Source organism: Homalodisca vitripennis, chromosome 5, assembly GCF_021130785.1.
Source record: "Homalodisca vitripennis isolate AUS2020 chromosome 5, UT_GWSS_2.1, whole genome shotgun sequence".
In the NCBI taxonomy this organism is placed as follows: Eukaryota; Metazoa; Arthropoda; class Insecta; order Hemiptera; family Cicadellidae; genus Homalodisca; species Homalodisca vitripennis.
Genome location: NC_060211.1, coordinates 65,228,681 through 65,253,340, shown reverse-complemented (window position 1 = coordinate 65,253,340; position 24,660 = coordinate 65,228,681). Strand labels below are relative to the sequence as shown.

The 24,660-nt window shown below is 31.4% G+C and overlaps 1 protein-coding gene across 1 annotated transcript; it reads left to right on the top strand.

Annotated features, from left to right (window-relative positions):
- The first annotated feature begins 1,428 nt into the window (after positions 1-1,428).
- LOC124363493 lies at positions 1,429-8,803 on the top strand. Its single transcript, XM_046818742.1, has 4 exons — positions 1,429-1,447; positions 5,226-5,717; positions 6,290-6,648; positions 6,830-8,803. Exons 1-4 carry the CDS (start codon positions 1,429-1,431, stop codon positions 8,801-8,803), a joined length of 2,844 nt encoding a protein of 947 aa, XP_046674698.1.
- The last annotated feature ends 15,857 nt before the right edge of the window (positions 8,804-24,660 follow it).

Sequence of the window (24,660 nt, the reverse complement as noted above, 5' to 3'; positions counted from 1 at the left end):
CAGACTAGCATATCCAACAAACACGAATCCTACGAGTACCTCTGATCAGGCGGCGACATGCATCAGAATGAATCTGAAAACACACCAAATTTATTTATATGTGTCAAATAAAATATGTAGGGAGTTGTAGTTATTTCCATCCAACCACATGTGTTATTAATGACATCGGTGGTTCCACACGTCATTCCGATTCTCACGGGCTCAACACACCCCTGCAGCCTGTCGGGGGGCTGAATATACTGGTCTGACTGGTCAGGATAGGGCTCGACTCCCTTGCACGAGCTCCTCGTCGGCCACCTGCAAGGGGAGATCATTACCCTCGGAGGGATTTCTATTATATATTACGAAATAATTAGTTATTTTATATCCGAACATATCTTAAAAACATAGAAATTATATAGAATTAAATTAATGAAACTATTGAACTATTGTAGTTCATTAAATTATTGAACTACATTATTGTTTTTTAAATTAATTATTTTAATATTGAACTATATGTATACCTCCAAAGACATGCGCAACGAATAAAGTGTAATAATTTCATTATATTTTGCATATAGGCTTAAAATGATGGTAATTTCTTTATTTCATTGGAAAGTTATTCAAATAGGTTAAAGGAACACATTCATATGCATAACGGCAACGTATTTTAATATTGAGTCCTTAATTAGTAGAACATAAATTTATAATTACGCCAAAAATGGTGTAATAAAAATTTGTCACAGTAGATGTATTAAGAACTAGAAACTAAGTGAATTAAAAAAGGAACTTGTGAAAAATTGTTTAAGAAAAACAGAACTATAGAAATAAGACAAAATCAATCACAACTACTTAACTTAATTAGGCCAGGGGTTTGGCTGCAGTATTGGTTTACTCATAACTCCGTTCTGTGGCATGTTCTTTCATATCTTATCGTAATTTCTTTAGAGAACTTAGGCATTTAAATACTGTTAAGTATTAATATTTTAATAATCTAAAATTACTATGTTCACGTTTTAACTTAAGCCAACAGATTTCTCTGTCTGTTTCTAAGATATATTGAAAATTAAAAATAAGCTATAAACTTGAAATAACTATTCATGCTACTTCAACCAAGCCTGATTTCTTGTCATGTGTCGTCTAGCGTAACCAATTAATATAATGCTGACCTGATCTATAGTACATGGCAATTATCGAATACTTTCTAACTTATAGTGTTGTGATCTACAAGTTATATTTATTTTATTAAGGCAGTTGGATAATGCAATGACCCAAATATAATGTTACAGAACAATGTTATTGGTTTAGATTTTAAAATACAAAAGTTTCAACTAAAAAGCTCAATTTCAAGCTTATTTTTTATTTTTGAGACCCTAAAAATCATTATTAAACTACTATGCTAAGAGCACAAGTCTCGAATATTTGCCGTCTCTTGCACTAGGGCAAGTGATGGCAGTGAAGGAGGCCGGTAAGTGTTTCGTGCTCTCAAATATTCTTCATAGCTGTTCGGCCTGGTGGATCATATCAGATATGGGTCTACATTCTTTTCGCTTCATTGTAAGTTTGTACTCGGGTTCAAATATAAAATATTGAGTTTATCATCTAGTGTTAACGACCCTTTTCTGCGCATTAATGTCATTAAAGCCACAAAGTCTTTAAATTGCTCCTCTTGACGTTTTGTACGCTTCCGGATCTCGTCATCAAGATTTTGTATCCAGGAGGAAGAAAAAGTGTTTCAAAGTCCCTCCGAAAATCCACATAATTTTTCCGTAAGTCTTTGCATTTCCTATACCACAGGTTTTAATTAAATAAAAGTTAAATATTTTATAAGTTTCTGTGTATCCGTTTTAGCCAATTTACATGAAGACTAAAACAAATGCAAATAAACTCTAATAATGACAACTGACTGAACGTTTTACTATACGTATCTATTAAGCTTTAGAATATTTTTGTGTTCGTTATGAAACACAAAAATATTACTACTATATGTATATGTAGGACCTGAAACATATGGTATGATTCTTCATTCCTTCAATGTTTAAGTAAAAATTGGCATTTCATCATTGTTCCTTAATTTTTAAAATTTGTTTCTTTTACTTGGCTACCACTGAAAAAAATTAAAATATATCCACATTTACCTTATGATTATTTAAAAATATCTTTCTTTCTAGTGAATACAGCTTTACTAATGTAGTTGTTCTTTAAATATAATTAAGAGTGATAATAAAACAGGCTGTTGAATTACTTTTCTAATCCGTAATATTTGGCTGTATCGGTAATTAATTTGCCTCTTCTCAATATCAAAGAGACGGCTATCCCAAAACAAAGGAGAAATTGGAGCTCATAACGTCAACTACAGCGGGGATAATAATCCTTATTACTACAATAACATTATTTGGAAAGTTAAATATCGTGATTTCGGGATGTTTTATAACAGTATATATAATAACTACTAATGAGCGTTATTAGACTGTTTAGCTTGGTCTTATGTAATCTAAATGGCAACTATAAAATCGCTAAATAAATAAATTTGTGTTTTCGTTTATTTATTACAATTAAATTAAATTTTAACAATTGATATATAGCTTAATATAATACGCGTGAAAACATATAAAAAATTAGCAATTGATGACATTATCACATATATCACATTTTCACTTGAGAAAGATTCCATATGCTAACTTCGCCGACATTTAACAATACCACTTAGTTAGCAGGCACATTTCTATATCTACCTCGATCTGTGCTAAGATTATAATATATCTGACTGTCTATCCGTTCTCAGACCATTCCAAAAATGTAGCAATAGTATTTAAAGATATTACACGTTTTATGGCGTTTTATTAAAATATCATTAACAAAGCAATATAAAATACAAATCGTTATTCAAGTACTGATGTTAACTTAATTGTTTATAAAATAACACTGAACCTCATAAGTTGTCGCATCCTATGATTGTAATACGATTTATTGTTCGTTTGCACTACTGCCCATCTTTTTTCATCTCTCTTTCTCACACTTTTCAACCGAAAGTTACGATGCCATTGTGAGTTCAGGTGGTCTGATTAGAGTGGTCAGAAGATTAAATGAAAGGAGAACCACATCCAAAGTCATCAGCTCACAACATTAGTGCCGCATGCGGTAATTGCACCCGCTCAGTGTACGTGTAACCTCATTTGCGACAGAACAGTAAATTATTTATTGAAAATGCTCTTAAGTCTATAGTACACTTTATCTTTAAGACATAATTGATAACAAAATAGAAAGATCAACTGCACCAAATAAGAATTTATTGGTGTAATAACTTAATATAAATAAAAAATTACAAGTTAGTATTAAAACATAAACAACAGGTAAATGTTTTATATATATATATATATATATATATATATATATATATATATATATATAAACTATATATATATATATAACTATATATATATATATATAACTATATATATATATATATATAAACTATATATATATATATATTATAGTTAAATATTACTATAATATATAACTATAATTATATATTTATGTTATATAATTATAACATGCTCTTTTCATGCTTTAAGTTACACATCTCTAAGCTATCTTCGTATGTTTATTATTGTGTTTTTTTAACTCTTAGGAAGGCCATACATAGATATGTTAACATAATGTATAATATCGTGGGATCCGTAAAGGTGTAAGTCACTGCTGTAACAAAAGAAGCTGGTAGTGAATGATATTCTCTGGGATTAGATACTTGCCAATTTATCTCACTTCTCTTTCCTGGTGATTGCATTCATTTCGTCATTGTGGAAGAAAGCCGGTGGAATTAGTTAAAGAATGACTTGCAAAAAAATAGATGTTATTCTTTAAAGTTTGTTTATAAGTCTTAAAATATATTTCCGTAGGTAATAACTTATTTGACATTGTATATAACTATTTTGAAGGCTCTAATTATTTTTATATAAATAAAAGTATTTTTGCAAATAGAAATCAAATACCTATTGTTTTAGCGATAGTATTTACTATTTCAGCGTTTTAATACAATCCCTTGAATCCGGGCATCCAGTATGTATTAGGTTAGTTCTTTACCTGAAGAAGAGATCAGATTGCAGATCTCGAAACGTAGTGTTACTGTTTTCTTGTTTCACTGAACGATGGCAAATGTCCGAAAAAATCCTGTTTCCTTCACAATCCTTCCATCGTCAAAAATAACCTTTAAAACTATTGCATTTGAATAATTCTATTACAGTGTGGCAATTTTAATTTTTTTACAGTTAAAATCCGAGGCACTTGTTAATTTGAATTTCTTTATTAGAACAATATTTATCATTCCAATCACGAATAGATATTTTAAGTTTACAGTATTTTAATTACGTTTTTCTATGTGCTTTATATACGACGTTTACCTCTAACATCGAAACTATGCTATTGGAGTGTAAAAGAGAATCGGAATGCAAATATACGTGACAGTGTTAATGTGACAAGGATTGATGGAATATTCGTTTTATATCCTTCCTTCTATAAATAGAAAACCACGGTTGCTATTTTATATAGACTATTTAGACAGTAATAGACCAAAAACTTTGGTTTATAGTCAATTCAGATTCAGAAATTATTCCTGAAACTGGTTTTACTGTAAGTTAAATTATTTCCGTCAAATGACTTATTAAACATTGACATTTAAACGTATTAAAAATTATTATTATTGTATCATTTACATAATAAAAGTATATATATATATATATATATATATATATATATATATATATATGTATATTCATTCTATAGTTTCAACTCAACTGATTTGTATGGCGGAGTGATTTCTGAGGATTTCTGGCGTCATCTTCAACTGAGGAGTGATTTCAAGATGGCGGTGGGAAAAAGTAAACCTAAATGTGGCTCTTGTAAAAAAGTGGTAGAAGATGATAGCAAATCTTTTTTATGTGAAGGAATGTGTGATATATGGTATCATGCAACTTGTGTCGATATTAGTGACGAAGAATACGACCTAATCGTAGTGCTTGGTGACAAATCAAGATGGTTCTGTGATGGGTGTATGTCGCGCATAGAGAGTCTACGTAAGAGTGGCGTATGTAACGATGACTACATTAAGTTGAAAGAAATGGTTAGTAAATTAATAACCTATGTAAAGGATATAACCACTGACAATATTGAAATAAATAAAAAACTGGACGTATTAAATTCTAATTTTGAACAAAACATAACCCCCAAACAAATTGACAATGTGACAGAACCCAAGCCGGAAACTGCAATAAGTTTTGCCAACATTACGGCAAACAAATCTACAATAACATCTGTGTCACAGCATCGACGAATCACCAGATCTGCCTCCAAACCCCATCAATTCGATCAACCAACTACAATTAGTGTCGGACGATCTGCGGACATGTCGATCACCATTCCAGACACCGATCAGGCTTTGTCGTCTGCATGTGACGTAGTTAATCTGACTGGTGAAGATCTACTAACCGATCAAAATGGCTGGAAGGAGGTGGAAGGGAAGAAGAAGAAGAATAAGAGAAACACTGGAAAAGGACCAGCTGATCAACCTCAAAGTGATGGATATGGGCCTACTTCTCCTAACGTTAAAAATTGTGACACTGAAAGTATAATTAGTGCAGTGAAAAGTGCTAAACCGCGGAAACCACAAGTCTTGATAGGTACTGCTGAAGCAAAAACAGACTGCGGATTAACAGGGGCCAAAAAAGCGTGGTTTCACATAGGTAAAGTATCAAAAAATACGGAAGTGAAAGACGTAGAAAGTTTCGTTACCAGGACCTTTCCAAACATTGATTTTGAAATAGAAAAGTTGGATACAAAAGGACTAAATAACAGTTTTAGGCTAGGTGTTGAGTACATCCATAAAGACCAAATAGCCCAATCCTCGCTATGGCCTAAAAACATTACTATTAAGCGTTTTTTATTCCGGAGAGCCAAACAGGATCAACTAAGTTAAGCAATTTACATGACTCCTGGAACAATAAAGACAGTTTTGTTTGTGTTTTGTTAAATGTACAGTGTTTGAGTACTAAACTAAATGCTCTCACACATTATATGGAAGAAGCTAGGCCTAGCATACTGTGTTTAACTGAGCATTGGTTAAGGTCTGAACAATACCAATATTTCTCAAAAATAGACACACTTACCCTCTCTAGTGTATATTGCAGAAAAAATTACAAAAATGGTGGTTCAGCAATCTATGCAAATGAAGGACTAACTACTCGTGTTGTAGATCTGGAACATTTTTGTTTGGAAAAAACCATTGAACTCGCTGCTACTGAATTAAATTTTGTAGGTCTGCATAGGCCTATTGTTATAATTTCGGTTTACCGATCCCCGGATGGTGACTCGGAGCAATTCCTTCAGCTACTGGACAATTGTCTGGAAAGCCTATCACTTAAAAATAAAGCTATTATCCTGTGTGGTGATTTTAATATACACCTGGAAACAACTTCCAAGGAAGAGGCGGCCTTCACTAACCTACTGCGGTGTCATAATATCTTCATAGCAAACCGTAAACCAACAAGAGGAAGTGTCTGTTTGGACACCTTTGCCACAAACCTCGACCAGTGGGACTTCGATGTCAGTGTGGAAAATCCTCTCATTGCGGACCACTGCGCAGTCGTCTTCAAACTTAAGGCAAGATCCGCTATGGTGAGTAAGGTTGTACCTCCAATTTCATGGCACAAAAATTACAAATTTTATAAAAGGCACATTTCAGATGACAAGGTTCAACTCTTGCTTAGGGCTCTGTACCAAATTGACTGGAACAGTGAACTGGTAAAAAACGGACCGGAAGTTTTTGACTCCCTTTTTACATGTTTTTTGTCATAAGTTCAATGAATTTTTTCCTCTTATTCCTACTGGTGCTCCTAAACCTAAAGTAACTCTGAGGCCTGCTGCGAGGAGTTCTGGCAAGAAATGGTTCACTGATGAGTTGAAACACCTTAAATTGCATGTGTTAATGCTGCATGACCTTTCTAAGAAAGCAACTCTAGCAAGCGTAAAAACCATTCTTGACACCCAGTACCGTAAGTATTTTAAAATTTACAGGGGTAAATTGAAGGCGGCCAAAATAGCCCAAAACGTCTCCTACATCGATTCTGCGCCAAATAGATGCAAGGCGGCTTGGCAAGTTATCAACCAAAACAAGGTAAAATCTCAACAATTTTCATATCCAGGTAGCCCTGACGATTTTAACACCTTTTTCATCAAATCAGTCGAAGATATTGTATCTAAGTTTCCGCAGGCTGCGGATGTGAGCCTGGACCTGGGTTTTTTACCAACACCCAACTGCACACTTATGGAATGGGAAGAGGTAAGCCCCAAATTAATTACCGCTTTAGTGAAGAACTTTAGGTCCTCCAAAAGTCAGGATGTTTACGGCATGTCGGGTGAAGTCTTGAAGTCCGTCATCGACGCTATAGCTGACCCTCTATGCAAAGCCATAAATTGCTGCCTAAGATTTGGTGTTTTTCCTGACTACATGAAAATATCTAGAACGATCCCCATCTACAAGAAGGGCGACCATCAAGAACTGGCAAATTACCGTCCGATATCGATAATCCCGGTATTGGCCAAAGTCATGGAAAGTGTCATGAAAATTCAGCTAGTGAAATACTTCGAAGAAAACAACCTGTTCATGGCTGGGCAGCATGGTTTTAGGAGATGCCACTCTACTACTACGGCAATATTATCACTAGTTGAACAAATAACCAAGGCATTTGAGGAGGGTGAATCAATGGCGCTTACACTCTGCGATCTCAGCAGGGCGTTCGACTGCGTATCACACCAACTACTGCTCCAGAAGTTGTCTCACTATGGAATAGGTTCTACGGTCCACAAGACATTAGCATCGTATCTGCTACACAGGAAACAGGCCGTCTTTCTGGAGGGTGCGCAGTCGGGGATCTTGCTGGTCAAGCACGGAGTGCCTCAGGGTTCTGTTCTGGGGCCCTTACTCTTCCTCATACTGGTCAATGACCTAGAACTCGAGGGTCGCTCTCTCCTATTCGCAGATGACTCAACCTTAACAACAAGAGGGAAAGATTTAAACAGAGTGAGGCAAGATGCAATAATGTTACTGGACAGGGCAAAACAATGGTTTGAAGTCAACCATTTGCAGTTAAACCCAGACAAAACCCAGCACCTGATATGCACACTCAAGAGAGACATAGGCTCCCAAACCAATGATAACGTAAAATTGCTCGGTTTTTATCTGGACCGAAGAATGACGTGGACGGCACATGTTTCTCAGGTCTGTGTCAAACTCTCCAGAGTGCTCTGCCTCCTCAGGAAATTAAGGAACCAGGTAACAGAACCCTATTTACAAACAGCATATCATGCAATCTTCCAAAGCCACATTATCTATGGACTGATACTATGGGGTCATTCTGGAGCCTGTGAAGACGTGCTGAAGCTGCAAAAGAAAGCTGTAAGAATTATAACCTCTTCAGGATACTTGGAGCACTGCCGGCCAATTTTCATCCGCCTGAATATCCTTACAGTCTACAGCCAGTACGTCTACAACTCCATCTTGCAGGTACGGGAGCAGTCTTTCAGTATTCCCTCCAGAAGCGACATCCACGGCTATGACACTCGCAGAGCCCGGGACTTAAACATCGCACGATGCCGACTCTCCGGCACACTAAGGAGTTTCCCTAGGTATGGTCAAAAGCTGTTTAACTTGCTACCGATAAGTGTGAGACATCTTGAGCATGCCAAGTTCAAGTCAGCCTTGCATGAAGAGCTCATAAGGAGGCCGCTTTATTCCTTAAAGGAGCTGGAAGAAAAGCCACTGTTTGGGTGACCCAACCGCCACAAATGTAAATACGTAAATATTGTAAATTTTTTAACTTTTTAACTATTTGACATGAACATTTACTTTTGACGCAGTCTATACGGGAAATCCGTCCATTGACGAAGAATACAAGTATCAAGTATCAAGTATTGAAACATAATTCTGGGAGATACATTGCAGTAAAAATAACATATAAACGTTTAGTAAATATTTACATAACTTTTTTTACGCTTTAAGTAAAGTTTTTGTATGCTATAGTTTATATCAAGAGCAATAAAATTTTATTCCAAATAGCTTAACAGTATACAAAAATTATAGGAATTTGAATATAATACGAATTTCAGTACCATTAATTTGAATTTATGAATCACCTTCTCATCAGCTAAAACTAGAGAATTATTACTTTATTATTTCATAAACAGGATATATTCCTCTCCGTTTAATGAGAATAATCTTATTCGATAATTTCATTTTATGTGACTCTTTTGGAATTTAATAGTCGATACAGTATTTAATTTATTTATTTACGGTATTTAATTTTCGTTATAAAATGTTGTACTCGTTTTATAAATTTATGTTAGAGATTAACAATATGTTATTTTTATACAGTACATTATAAAAACTATTATGTAACAAGACTTGAAAAATAAAGAGCAATAACCTTACATGTATCATATGATTTTACATACGATTTAAATTTTTACGAGGACCCACAAAAAGGGGTTGAAAATGGGTTGCAACATTTAAAAGAGCTATTTTTTCATCTCTCTAAGTTCACGATTACCTAGAAACGTGACATTTGACACGCATGTCTGTATGCTCTATCAGATTATCAGAAAATTTTATTTAAATTCCGAAAGTATTTGCTTTTACACGGACATACAATTTCCAGGCCAAAGTATGTATACCACTTATTGATCAGTACTGCAAAGAAAGCTCTAAAATGGGCCCAGAAATGTCATGTACCGGAAGTACAATTTTGTAAATGGTAATTGACGCTTTTTGACAGAAGAACACATAACAAACCATTATTAATATCTTTTCTTGATTGGAACAACGATACGTTCTCTATGTTCCAAAAACACCTTAAATCGGCAGTAGATGACAAAGGTGAGTAGTACATAATTTTCTATTGTAGCAGACTTTTTATTTCATCGATGTAAATATATTTTCCTTACACCAGCATGAAGTCAAAAGCATATATGGTAAAAAATGCCTTATTATGAAAACGATTTCTGACTGATGTGGGTTTTCGAATAAACATTTTATAAGAACTCTCGCCTGGGTAATCGAAGTGTTAGTGAAATGTATATATTTTATACTATGTTCCTCTCAGTTTAACATTTAGCCATTGTTATATAAATTATATAAATAGAAAACTAGAGCTGTCTTTATTCTTCATATTCTCATTGTACTAATATCATTATCTACATGGAGCTAAACACTATACTATGAATTAAATATTCCAAAAAAATATTCAGTGAGTTGAAATACAAAAATTTAGTGAGGAATTTTAAATTTTGTGGACTAATAAGCGCGTTTTATCCTTCAGTAATATTGCGATTTGGGTATAATGAAAGTTTAATTGTATCGGTGAGCGAGTAGTGGGGGACAAGTCGAGAGGGTAACATTTGTTGTAAAATGAATCAATTAGCTTGTTTTAATATTACATTACTCAAAATTAATATTTATTATGATTTAAAAAAATCTTGCAACCAAGTCCTTTAAGCCATTTTTTGTTGATATTTGCGTTTTAGTTGTTCATGAATTTTAGACTATACTGGACCCGATCGATGAAGAGAAAGTGACATATTTTAACAATGGATGTGGTGCAATAACAGTGAGACAGTGTCACACAGTAGCCAGCCACGTGAAATAAAGTTATTCGGACTGAATTATGAAAAGTTGTTCATAAGATAAATACCTATGATATAGCTTTTGGCTAAACGAAAGCCTAACACTGAAACACTGAAGAGATGAGAACTTTAATGTTTATCTGTATTCCTTTCTTTAAACACTACCGAGGCTATTTGTTCTAAACGGCTTAACCTAATGATTTTTCCTTTTCAATACAAAGTTTAAAATGTTACACATACCATAAATTGAACTGAAGGAACATAGTCTTCGAAACTTGCCCAAATTTAATATGATGGAATCTTTGTAATTAAATAATAATATTTAAAACGAAATACACCAACAATTATTATTTACAACTAAAAGTGGGCAAAATAAAGGTATGAATATTACGGATCGAAAACCCCTTAGAATCACGACGCCATAAAGTTCAAATCACTTTCATTGGTGACTCAATCTCCTTAATATTATTATTATGAGACAACCAAAATAGTTTTCATGACTTTGGAATACAAAATATAATGTTTAATTAATTTTTTTCTAATGGCTAATTTATTTCTATTCAAAGAATATTTACGCAGCTGGTTGAATATACCATGGTTAGAACTAAATGTTTTAGCGCCAAATTTCGTTGAAAACATGGAAAATTTAAGGCTTGTAATATTAGGTATTGTAGGTTATAGGTATTTACAGATCCTAATTTAAATTAATTGTGGCTGCTTTATATCAGAATACTAAAAAATTAATATGATAAATAGTAAAATATTGCATAAAATAAATTTAAATTTCGTATTGTACTAATATATTTTAAACTATTTAAACCCTACAAGCCTTACCCATTTCTTTGTATTGGATAAGTTAAATCATGAACAAGCTACATATTGTTAAACTTTCCAGTTATATCGAATTATTTTAAGGTAACGTATCAATAAAAGACATAAAGAAAATACTCTTAGTCATTTGCAGTAATATAGTTTAAGTATTTACACTGTAAAATTAAAAAAATTAGGTATATGAACAGCGATCCTCTGTGGTGTCAAATAGTTTCCTTTCTTGCGTATAAATGCAAATGAAGAAATGCCAATAACATAATTACAGCCTTTTAAGATTTTCATACACGTGAAGTAACGGTCTTTATAATAACTACACTAAAACTTATGGCATTCAGTACGGTATACGACATTAAAACCTATCATGCAACAGATATTGCATTCTGTGGCCACTCACTCCTTGTCTGATGTACGGTGTTTACTGCTATATAGCTCATTGGTCTATATTATAATGCGTGGTAATTCAATGGTCATTATGCCTTACATTACATACAATGTCGTATGTCCCAATTAGTTAGGCACATTAAAGTGAATTTACTGAAAATACTTTTATAGAAGCTCGTGAATAGAATAAGGTAAAAAGCTAACATGAACGTATCGAGTAGTTCAACTTTTTCACTTTTAAGTATGATAATCATTTAGTTAATTAAATGTAAAGCATGATATATTCCTATTAGGGCCGTTGCAAGTTAGTCCATTAAATTCAGTTATTTAAGATAAATTAAATAGTAATAAAGTGTCTCTCTAAAACTACTATGTTTTTTATTCGATGGTATTTTTAAAACTATTATTTAGAGAGAGAATAAATGAGGATTATTTTGGCCAGTTCAGTACCCAAAAATATATTTTTAATTTTTAACTCTACAAGGTAACAAAACATTCCATAAAGTTACTTACTGTAAACTTACTCCATCTACCTAATCTGTTTGAGCTAATTTCTATGGATCTAGCTACTAAGAAATAGAAATATAAAGAATAATTACATTGTAAAAGTAAGACCATGATATTTAATTAAATTTTTACTTCACATTTCAAAACTCTAAAACAAACTTACTTCAAATTTGTTTAATATAACTACAAATATAAAGTACATTTTAAAAGTTTTACAATGCGTTATACTGTCATATTGGCTTGTAAAGTTGTAATATACACGCCTAAAACTAATATATAATTATACATATCTAAAATGTATAATACATATATAAAACCGATTTTATTTTTTACCACCGTCTAAAATATAGCTTAAATAAGCTCGAAGATTAATGCTTGAAAACAGTTTTTTCTGGACGTCTTTGAATTATGTAGCAGATATTTAAGACATGTTAACGTATTTGAAGTAAAATTTACATTGCATGATGATTTATTTTAACTTATATAAATTTTAAGGTTCTGTTTAATAAGCACCATGATATTCGTTTATAAATAAGTATTACAAATACAAATGTTACACTATAGTATGAATTGGATAGTATTCTTAATTCTTAAATTAAACAATACCTATAAGATCAATGCCATTTATTTCTTTTTTCGGTTATAGGAACAACATTAAGATATTTTTTGTAGTTTTACTTTCCAAAATATGTACAAAAACTTAGAATGAAACTAGTTTGTCATCCAGATACGTATAGAATTGTAATAAGAAACAGAAGTCAAATGAAATGAGGCAGTTAGTCAGATTTGTTCTTCAAAATTTAAACAGGAATCTCTTGATATTTATTCAGCACAGAAAAGTTTCCTTGGTTGTACAGATAAGCAGGTGCGATAGACAGTAAGCTAATTGGATTCGTGTTAAACTCAGAACTCGTTTTCCTTTGTTCTATATAGTTAAGCTATACGTAATTCAAAACTGTATTTTATAGACTATATTCTTTAGTTGACATACTTTTAGGACTGTAATGCTATTTTTATATTGGTATGACAAGAAATACAAAATGATATACAAATTTTATTTCTAATATTAATCGATGGAAGTGATAAGCACCTTAATATTCTATACTAAATATCTTTTGCAATTAAAAATATCATGGTTTTACGAAATATTTGTCAAAATTTCAAATTGTCAAAGTTTTAAGAAAACCAACGAATATCATAAGTAATATCAAATTTCCAAATTCACTTAAAATGAGAATTTTAATAAATTAATTTGCAAATAATCTAAATAACAATTTAAAAGCATTTTTATTCATTCTTTTCTATTTTTAAATGATAGATACAGGTTGTAGAATTATATACATCTCTTACCTGTCAAAACTGTCACTTTGGATTTGGATTTCCTTTTATATTACAATTACTCAAAATTCATATAAAACATGTCTTAAACTCGAAATATCTACTCGTGGTGAGTGCCAAAACAATATGATTCCTTTATTAGTGAATTCTATTTAACTGCTTGTGTTTCTGTTTTGAACCATATAGTAAGAATTCGTACCTGAAATTAATTCGTTGGCCTTGGATACTGTAATATGTTTTATCACAAGATATATAATATGTATATATATATATATATATATATATATATATATATATTAAATTGTATAAACGGCAATAGCCTTCCGGCTAAATAAGGCTATTGCCATTTATACAATTTAATGTAAATAAAAGTCGTTTGACAGGTATTTGGTCTTCCGATCATATGTTAGTTTGCTTATTTAAACACATATGTGACAGATACGGCCAAATACAAAATAATTGAATCGGAAAAAGTAAGCGCTCTGTGGTGTATTTGTAGCACATTCACACGGCAAGTGAGAGATCCGGGTTTGACTCCAGGCGGAGCAAGTACTTTTTGCGATTCAATGTTTATTTAAATTAAATAAGGCTATTGCCGTTTATACAATTTAATGTAAATAAAAGTCGTTTGACAGGTAGTCGGTCTTCCAATCATATGTTAGTTTGCTTATTTAAACACATATGTGACAGATACGGCCAAATACAAAACAATTGAATCGGAAAAAGTAAGCGCTCTGTGGTGTAACGGTAGCACATTCAACCGGAAAGTGAGAGATCCGGGTACGACTCCCGGCGGAGCAAGTAATTTTTGCGATTCAATGTTTATTGAAATTATATATATACTATCACAAGTATTTACATATCTGGGTTTACGTAAATATTTAAAGTTAATATCTTGCTCATATAAACCTAGACATTCACCAGCTTTGCACTTTCTATTATCCATGCAACTTAAATTAAATATGTTGTAGGAACAAAACTATGGATGAATTCTGCTACTGTACTCCTGAATACATCGATACTTGATGCTATCGATGATTTTCCATCAGTGGCTCTTTGTACTCGATTCCAATGGAGGGTATTAATATTAATAGACTTTGAAAATAAAATATTTTATATATATTTATGACTTGTAATAAATGCATAATAGCCTATATCTCAAATCTTGATAAATATTTTGTATTGCAAAACGCCTTTATATGCGAAGTTCAACCAAATTCAGTGATGGTGGATTATGAAATTATTGTGTACTAACGCCTCATGTATATTATTCGTCTTCCGCAGGGGTTATTAAATTTTCATATTGTTATACGTTTTGAATTGATTTTGAATTGAAAACTGGCTAAAGTTGTCATAATTTGTAGACTTAATTATAGATAAATGTGTGATATAATTTAGTATTGTCTTGGATTACTCGTAGCAAATAACACAATAATAAGTATCGGATTTAGGATGAAGAATTGAGATTACTATTTTAATATTAGTATTGCTATCAGAGTAAAGAAATGTTCTTTTCCATCTTTTGAATTGCCACCACCTTAAAACCTATAGAAAATTACAGAAAATAATTCGTATATAATTATTTAAATTTTTTTTAGTCTATAGTTTTGGCTCTATGTTCGGAATATTTCGAGTTAAAATTTTCGCCCTCCATCCTAATTCTTGACTTTGGTTTAGAGTGGTTAAAGAACTTTTCCAAGTTATAGGCAAATACTGCCTGTGTAACAAGCTGTTATATTCAAAAATAATAGTTGTGTTCACAAGCTAAACTTCTATTGTATAAGCCTAAACATACTTACATATACATATATTTGTAGCTAAACTTTGGTGGTTTTGCGTTTGTAGAGTTATAAACGGAGTAATTGCAAATATGTCTCATAAATTCTATCATGAGGGCAATTTAAATAGGATTTTTTATTAAATATATCAAAGATGCAATGTACCAGAGTCTTAAAGTTAAAAACTCTCTTTACATATTGGAAAAAAGCCAATTGTTAAAAGCTAAAAATACGTTTTAATACCTCTAAACATAGGAACATGTTTCAATATAAAGTTTGCTATCAGATTTATAGTTTCCAAGATTACAATATTGGATTATTTTAATAAAGACACCTTAAATATTGCGTGTGTCGATGTCTGTAAATGTGTAACAAGGACAGTGGCGTTTAAATCACAGAATGTTTTTCGTACACAAATAGTTCAATTATACGTTTTTACTTCTACCACCTCCAATATTTGAGATGGTTTTGCTTCTATTAAACTCAAATATAGAAAACCAAACATGATGGTATTAATAATCTATCACGTAGGTGAGACAGAGGCAATGACATGTTATCGCAATATTTACCCACATAAAGCGTACAAGTCACGTACATAGGGCGCCGCTCACACAATCTGAATATCGATAACAACTCAGTGCCAAGTATTTTGCTCATCATATTTGGCTACTATTTGTACATCTCCTTTCTCTTAGATTTTCTTTCAATTTATTTACTTTATTTTAATTATTTTAACATCAACATAATAAATTATAATTTTTCTAAATAAAATTCGAAATTAGTTCTTTAAAGCTTGCACTTTAAAGTTGAAAGTAAATATTTAGTTCTAAATAAATCACTCTATACGTTTCAAAAGTACTAGAATCTTATTGATTTGAAACTAATAAACGTTAAATAATAAATTTTTTTTAAAGTAATAGCCGTTTTATACTACTATGTTAACATAATGCGTCTCTTGGATGTTTTTAGGTTCTTGTAGAACGTTTCTTTCCAACAGCCATTAAAATTATACCAATGTACTTAAAACATTTACTACAATAAAGCATAAAACTAAAATAAACGTTGTTGAACTTCGTTTTAATAACAATTGGTAAATAGGGAAAACATACTTTATAGACAATTATACATATTTTAACTCCTCCGGTTCAGAAAAAAACCTGCTTATTGTTGGCCAAATAATGATTAGATGGATTTATATTTCCAGTATTTCCTAAGGTAATAAGGGCTAAACAAACAACCATTGAAAGAGTAACATGTCGTCCAGCCTTTCCCTGACCGTAGGTTACGACAGTGCAGTAACAGAGTCTGTTTCTTGATGTATAGCTTTGCTAGCTATATTATCGCCAATTGCATTTGCACTACATTACTTGCACTATATTTTCCAGCGGAGCCTCGTTTTGGGTTACATGGAATATTAAGTTGGAAAATACTGCATGGCATAAAAAGAGGATGCAGAAACAGTTTCCGACAGTTAGAAACTATATTTACATACATATATCAAACTTGGAATAATTAATTAAATACTAATATTAGTAAAGTAAATACTTTTAATTTTGTACCCCATTGTACCAAATCACAGACTTTATCTTTCGTCCGTCATTATAGATAATTTTTTGACATTTTGTAGTACGTGTAAGGTAATATTTTACAATTTATTAGGTTTCATGACATGCAGATCAGTATCAAAATAGAACGAAAATAGGAAGAAGCTCTAACTGGGTCATTATTCTTTCCCCCTTTCGCTTCAACAAACACGTATTCTAAAGAAGCTCTCCGTCACTCAGAGAGTGGTTACCCTTTTTTAATCCGTAAGTTCATGGTGTACAAGATACGTTTCGACGTGAGTCGCTGCAAACTGTAAATGAGCTGTAGCTGTCAATGTATGTATACATTCACTCTTACATATTTGTGACTATCAATGAGCTACATATGTTCACTCTTACATATTTGTGACTATCAATGAGCTACATACATTCACTCTTACATATTTGCGACAATTTGGCTGTTTCGAACTAAATTCGTCTCTTCAGTTAATAAGTTGCTTGTTTAGAGGTAACAGATTTCACTGCAACGCGGACACATGAAGATAAAATAACAAGGCCTTTCCTTTAGATACTGTGAAGGTACGGTGTGATGAACGAAGTGTTGAGACCACTACAATGATAATATGAAGATTTGTAGATTACAAGTGTTGCAAAACCACATAGTGTCAGTTTTCGAATCACCCATGGCAGAAAGCGATAAAGGGTATGAAATATACCTAACGATTAGCAAACTTTTAAAATATGCATATTGGAAACAAATAATCTGGTCAAAAATGAGTGTGTGTATGTTTTGATCCACTATATCCATTAAAAAGAATAGTTTTTGTTTGATAGATAATTTCTATATAGTCATTTAAAGTAACTATAATCTTAAATAAGTGTTATTATAATATTAAATGAATACAGTCAGTTATGGTACACTGTCCTCTTCTTTGCATTGCATCTAAAATTTGACGTGTTTTGTTCAATATGAATTGTTTAAACTATTTCAGTAACAATGGTTGTTTTAGAGAAATATGAGGAAACCCCAAAGTCAAACTTCTTAATTTTCTTAGTGAAAGCATTAGTTTAATAATATGATGGAATGAAAATGGATATATAGTCATTCATTGTTTTATGTCATATAGAAATTGCATTTTGTATCCGGTGTATTACTTTGTGATTCAACCTGTAGGTTTGCACGCAACCTCTTAAGCTGTGCACGTTCTGGGCACTTCGGGTTGGAGTGGATTTTATTTCTGACACAAATATTCAGTTTTCCTTGCTGCCAGGATCAAGACAACTGCCAAAAAGTCTATATTTATGTTTATTGTAATTAGTAGTTTATATTTTTTTGTTCAATAGTTGATTTTGCTTTGTTTCACAATCAATAAGGAAAAGTGTCGAGTACAAACAGGTATAACATTATAAGTTTTAATCGTAACGTAACTAAGAGTAGAAGTAAATTTAGTCACTGCCGTATGTAACTGGAAGTACGGAATTGATGTAAACTGTCAGATGTTCTGAAGGAATTTTGTCGAATCAGTAATTGGTTTAGTTTCATAAAATTCGCAATTTAAATTAAATTTCGTACTGGGGTGTAAGGTAACCAATTCATTGATTAGACCTAAATTTGCAGTCATGTATTGCGGTTTTACTAATAGTAGGCCAATAGGTCCTTATTGCGAATATATTGAAATTATGAAGTTGAGATTTCCGGATTGACACATTTGTTTACAGAATACATAAGTTAATATTCTGATGTGAAGAACAGGTTACGTGTTTCGGTTACATGAGTCATGTAGCACTTTGATACTAATTTCCATTTTTAACGTTTGATAAGATCAAGCGGACCTAGCCTATAGCAAAAACCATGAATGCCCTGAACATTTTTTAAGCTATAATTCTATTTAAAATCTGTGTTTTAAGAGGACCGTATAAAACTATTGGATTTATGCAATAATCAATCTGAATCCCCTCTATTATTGTAGCCGTTGGTTAAGTGTTCAAAAGGTCTTCGGAGCCCTAAATTCTCCTGGTAAAATAAAACTACTTTACTTTACTCTTTCTAATATGTTTTCGTGACTATTCATATATTACGGAAATTATGTGATATGGCAAGTGTAATAGTATTTCGTTATTTGATATCTTAAATGTACTTTTGTTTGTCATCATGTTCCTCATAAATCTATAACTAGCTATTATATATCTACAGATTTGCACACATTAAAACAACACGAATATTTTAATGTAAATCCAAGAATTAATATTTCCCATAATTAGGATAGCCAAGAGAGTTTTAAAAAAAATAGAGAGATTTTAATTCAAACGGTTTCTAAGTTTCATGCTTTAGGAAAGGAAATCCAACGTTGGTCCCTTGGCAGTACATTTTAATTTTAACTACATGTCACAAATACTAAACATTTGGTATCTGCTTTGTTTATTAACTCGACATTTCTATTACGCCAGAAGGTAGCGAAGAGATTTTACATTATCACGGTGTTACTTGTAAGTACTGGACGTCAAAATGTTTAAATTTAATATAATTTCTACAGGCAATAATATAAAGAATAACCCCAAAGATTACAATAAATTACTGTCACAACCGTACTTGGCCAAATAGAGAACTGAATTATTGTGATTCAGTTATACATGTTACCTATTATTTTATCAAAGTTGTAATAAATATTGATTATTACTAGCCTTACAACGTTTTATGTTTAACTGATTAAACTCAAGGCTACCACTTTAACATTTTATGGCTCTTCGATACCAGATTAATTCATGTTCTTGCGATCAAGACGCAAGTTAATTTTTTTCAAAATGAGATCTTATCCCAATCACAGTGGATATTGGCTGATACATGCATTTAACATAATCGAAGGGTTTTGCAACTTAACAATGGGATATATTGTGAAGATTACCTAACATCAGTATTGATAATCTCTCTTATTGGCGAAGCCCCTTCATGTTTTTTTTTCCTTTACCGTCTTTACAGCTACTGTACGGGTATGGTAGGATTTGATGTTAATTGATAGAAACGAAATCGATATGTAATAAATCAAAAGTTTCAATGCTAAGAAGAAGAATTTGCTTACAAGTCAACAGTAGCATTACAAATAGTTCTTGAAGTTACGAGTGATTTATTAAAATTCCTTACATTAACGCTTTCTTTGAAAATAATAACAGTTTTAGTCCTAATGCATGCCTTGAATCTAATCTAAAAATAATATGTCAGATGTTAAAGTGGACGTTGGTTTATACTTTCAGATTGGGACTTAGCTCATACAATTGGAAACTGCTATGGAAATGCTGGCAAGGGACGATTATTAAGGCCGTACCAGTATTCATCTCCGAAATTATAAAGAAATGTAGCGAAAATTTTGTCGTATGGATATAGTTATTACAAATTATCAAATAAAAAAACGAATAATAACTATTACGTACTGTATTTGTTGCTTCTAACTCAAACATATCAAGGTCTCTTTCCATTAATATTAATCTTAATTTAATATTGTTGCAGTTTTAAGCTAACAATATTAGTATAATTATACCGTCATAAGTTATGTATTATGTTGTACAACCTTCCAAATTCTTCCTTTTCCTGAAACTCTGGTTTAGGCAATACTATAAGAAATATTGTATGGAACACAGCAACATTATTCAATCACAAAATATATAACAGTAAATTTAAAATGATATTTTAAACTTAAAACTACAGTATAACGGATTAAGAATAATATTATTATAAAGATAAATAGATATGTTTGGCTATAAATTTAGTACTCAATATTAATTATTCGTTTGTGTTTTTATTTCATCATTTATAATAGCCTTATGTATATGATAAAATGTTGGCTACATGACAATAGAATGTTTTCAGTGCCAAAATCTTGAAGATTATTACTTATACGTCTGTAATAAATGTCGCTTGTCAACCATTCCAACTATACAAGTTTCCAGTTGCATGAGTTGAGTCCCAATTTAAAAGTACAAAGCAACGTCGGCTACATTTGGTAATAACGTTCTAGCCTTATATGAACTAAAAACATAGAACTACTCTGGGTCTAAATAAGGTTGTAGGGTCTCACTTAACCTTAATATATGATTAACTATGTAAATTTAGTATATTATCTAATAAGGAATAATAATCCTCCTGGTGGTTTGAAATGATAAAATAATTATTGTACTCAGTTTTACCACAATCTTTATCATGCACAATTAATTACTTATTTTGCCTCTACGTTTTTTGATTGTCTAGAGCAAAACTAAAAGAATGTGTTCTAGATATATAACACCGGGTTTTGTTGACTAAGTAGAAACTGCATTATTTAGCTTTAAAAATACATTCAAAAGCGATTATATCCTCTTTTTATATGTGATTTAACCTGTCGATTTTTAACATCGTAAACTTGAAAATCAAAAGTATTTAATTTGTTTCTAGATAGATGGATGTAGCCATAGGTCATAAAAAACGATCAGGTTAAATAACTACTAATTACAGAAGACTCTTATTTTAGTACTAAAGGCATAAAAAGCTACAGATACTTATGTTACTATGTTTTATTATGTACTCGTACAAGCATTGTATTATTTTTTTGATCTGAGCACCTTATAAAAGTACAGATATTTCATAAAAAAACAAAAACCTAACGCTTTTGCGATAAGATATCTATAGTAGTTACATAGTAGTTAGTAGTAAATATCGTAGTTTAAGCTTTTGGTTTATATTTCAGAATGTTTATGTTTTGTGAATAAACAAGTAATATATGTTTTGTATTGTTGATTGTGTTTTGTATGCAAGAGAAGGGATTGCTCTGTAACTAAACGTTTACCTGTGTGTTTACATAAACAAGGACTGAGATTCTATCGTCCTGATCTGTCATATCAGTCGACGTAGCATATTATTTAAAAAAAGATGAATTTCAATACATAAAAGTCGATAGTATCAGATCAGTTAAAGAAGTAAAATTCTTAATATTTTTGTTAATTTCAAAAATAATAATTCGAAAATTAGTCAATTTAATAAAAAAAATTTAATACAGTTAAAGGTCCTATTTTAGGTTACCTATTGGCACCAAACCATTCAATGTATTTCTCTAAGTATTACCTTAAATTGTGCATTTTCTTAAATAAAAATTTAATTTACGTATTTATTATTAGAAATCTTCTGTTAATATCATCAATTAACTTTCTACTTTTCTTCTGTGCAGTTTCAACTTTTAAATTGTCTAAAAAAAATTAAAATAGACTATAGGATTAATATTTTAACAATTTCATAAATGAATTACTTGTTGCTCACTTATTATTATTTAATTTTATTTAATGTATCGGGCGAGTTTATGAGATTAAATTAGTAATAGGCCTATATTGCGCTTCAATATTTATCTTAACTTATATCATTAGATGAAATTACGCGCTAGTTAATTAACATAGTTGAACATTAATTAATGCAAAGTTCTCATAGCATGGAAAACGATGTTGATTTAATCAGGAAAATCTTTGATATTCTAATTAACCCTCATATGAGGGTATAGTACACAAATCACGATTGAATTATACAGCTAAGTAATCATAATTTTAAAATGTTATTTATCTCAATACGTGTATGCTTTGTAAATAATAACTAGTTAAACGTAGTGATAAAACATTCTCAATCAACTGGGTTCATTTAGATTACGTTGGTTTAATTTGTATATGTTTTATTTGTAGCAAAAATAAAGTGATACAATTTCTAAAACATCCTACAAAAATGTATTGTGTTTTGCTTACAACGCAAAGGGAGGGTAATTGGGAAATTTAGGCTTACCCCTGCTTAGATGTATCAATTCAACCATTATTAGGGAGAATATCTGGTACAATATCAGTAATGCCACCTTGGTAAAACCAAAGGCTTCATCTGTTTTAGCCCTTACCATTAAAGAGGAAAGAGCAAACCCCGCTGTAAATTTAGGATATTACGTTATCCCTATATTCGAACCGCTCTCAATATAATAAGTGGTTTACCATTTTTGTTATTACCCTTCTCCTACAAATATTTATAGGTTAATTCAGATATGTTAACATCTAGTTTGGCTTAATCAGTGTTTGCTCTAATGGAAAATTAATAATCTAAAGTAAATCCTACAATAGAAGACAGTAAGTTTTACTCGTCTCATTAATATGGTATTACAGCTCACGATTCTTAAACATTTTAGGTTCTGACTTATATTAAAATAATATAAGATTGCTCCTCGTTTCTATGCATTGCAGATATAATCAAATTATTACCTTTAATAATGCTTTCAACAACTAAGGAAAATATTATAATACATTTCCAAAACATTTTTCGTATGTAAGAATAAATTAAAATAATATATACTACACCATAGAGAGGAAATATAAATTACAAAACAATATGAATTAGTGACTATTTGAGTCACTGCCTTACAGTAGAAACCATGAAATACTTTTAATTAAGTTGCAATGTTTTAACTTCGAAAAAGCTGTTTTTATTTTGACCCTGTATTAGGCAATAATTAATCATTTAGTTCAATAATTCTATAAATTTTGTTATAACTAATAAACAAAGTTATGTTTTTATTATTTAAAACCTGTTAACATTTTGTTTAAAAAGATTAATTTTTTATTTAAATTTCTCTTTATTCGCAGTTGTATTATATACTAATGGATTCCATTCAAAAGTTTAAATTGCATAAAAAATATTAAAGGATTGGTCTCTTTTAGTTTTTTTTTAAATCGTTAGAATAAATTATTTAAGATATTACATTTTTTATGTCTGTTATTTTATCATATATATATATATATATATTATATATATATATATATATATATATATATATATATATATTATTTATTAGAAACAAAACCCACCAATATTTTTTGAGTAAAAAGACAGATTGATGAACTTTGTTAAAGTTCTAATCATGTTCCAGATATGTGTTTTAATGGAGTGCCAGGGCGTTGAAAACGTCAAAACCTAAGATCAGGCAAGTCGGTATCGGATACCACCGTGTGACCATACAGTCGGTATGCTTCGTAGTATGATTTGTATTACTTTCCTTTCCTGCGGCGGTAAGGTGGTTTCTCTTTAGTCATAAATTTTGATGTTGAGGTGAATTATTGATATTTTCCACGTACACTGAATTTGGAATGACTGGGCCCTAATTAATTAAATGAGGTCGTGAAACGTTGATTGGAAGGCAGGCCACGATATTAAACACCGTGCCGGTTCGTCGAGGGAGCGGGCAGCCAGCTTTGATTTTTAACTCCGATCACTGAAACTCGTAGAACGTCCTCGCCCTACGGAAGCCTGAAGAAAAGAGAGCGAGAAAGCCTAATTCCAGAAATCTAGGAGCTTGAACACTAGAACAAACCATAACAGGCAGAATTCCAAAGAAACCTCTAGAAAAAAAGGTTAACCATCTGGAAAAGCAGACGACTCGACCAGCTCTAAGGAAAGTGCTGCCGGCCCGTCCATCGGCCAACAAAAATAAAGTGGCAAATGCCACAATGTTTTAATAGATTTATATCCCTTATAACAATGAATGTAGCTTCTGGCAAACAGCTAATGAAAATAGATATATTTTCTTGTTTTATTTCAGCAAGAAGCAAAACATGAATTTATAAAATTTTACTATTCATCTTCGTCT

Excerpts from the sequence above, each read along its gene's own strand:
- LOC124363493 (XM_046818742.1), top strand. Across the intron at positions 5,718-6,289 it reads AAAAGCGTGGTTTCACATAG|GTCTGCATAGGCCTATTGTT; the intron begins GTAAAGTATCAA and ends TAAATTTTGTAG. Across the intron at positions 6,649-6,829 it reads TTAAGGCAAGATCCGCTATG|TTCAATGAATTTTTTCCTCT; the intron begins GTGAGTAAGGTT and ends TTTTGTCATAAG.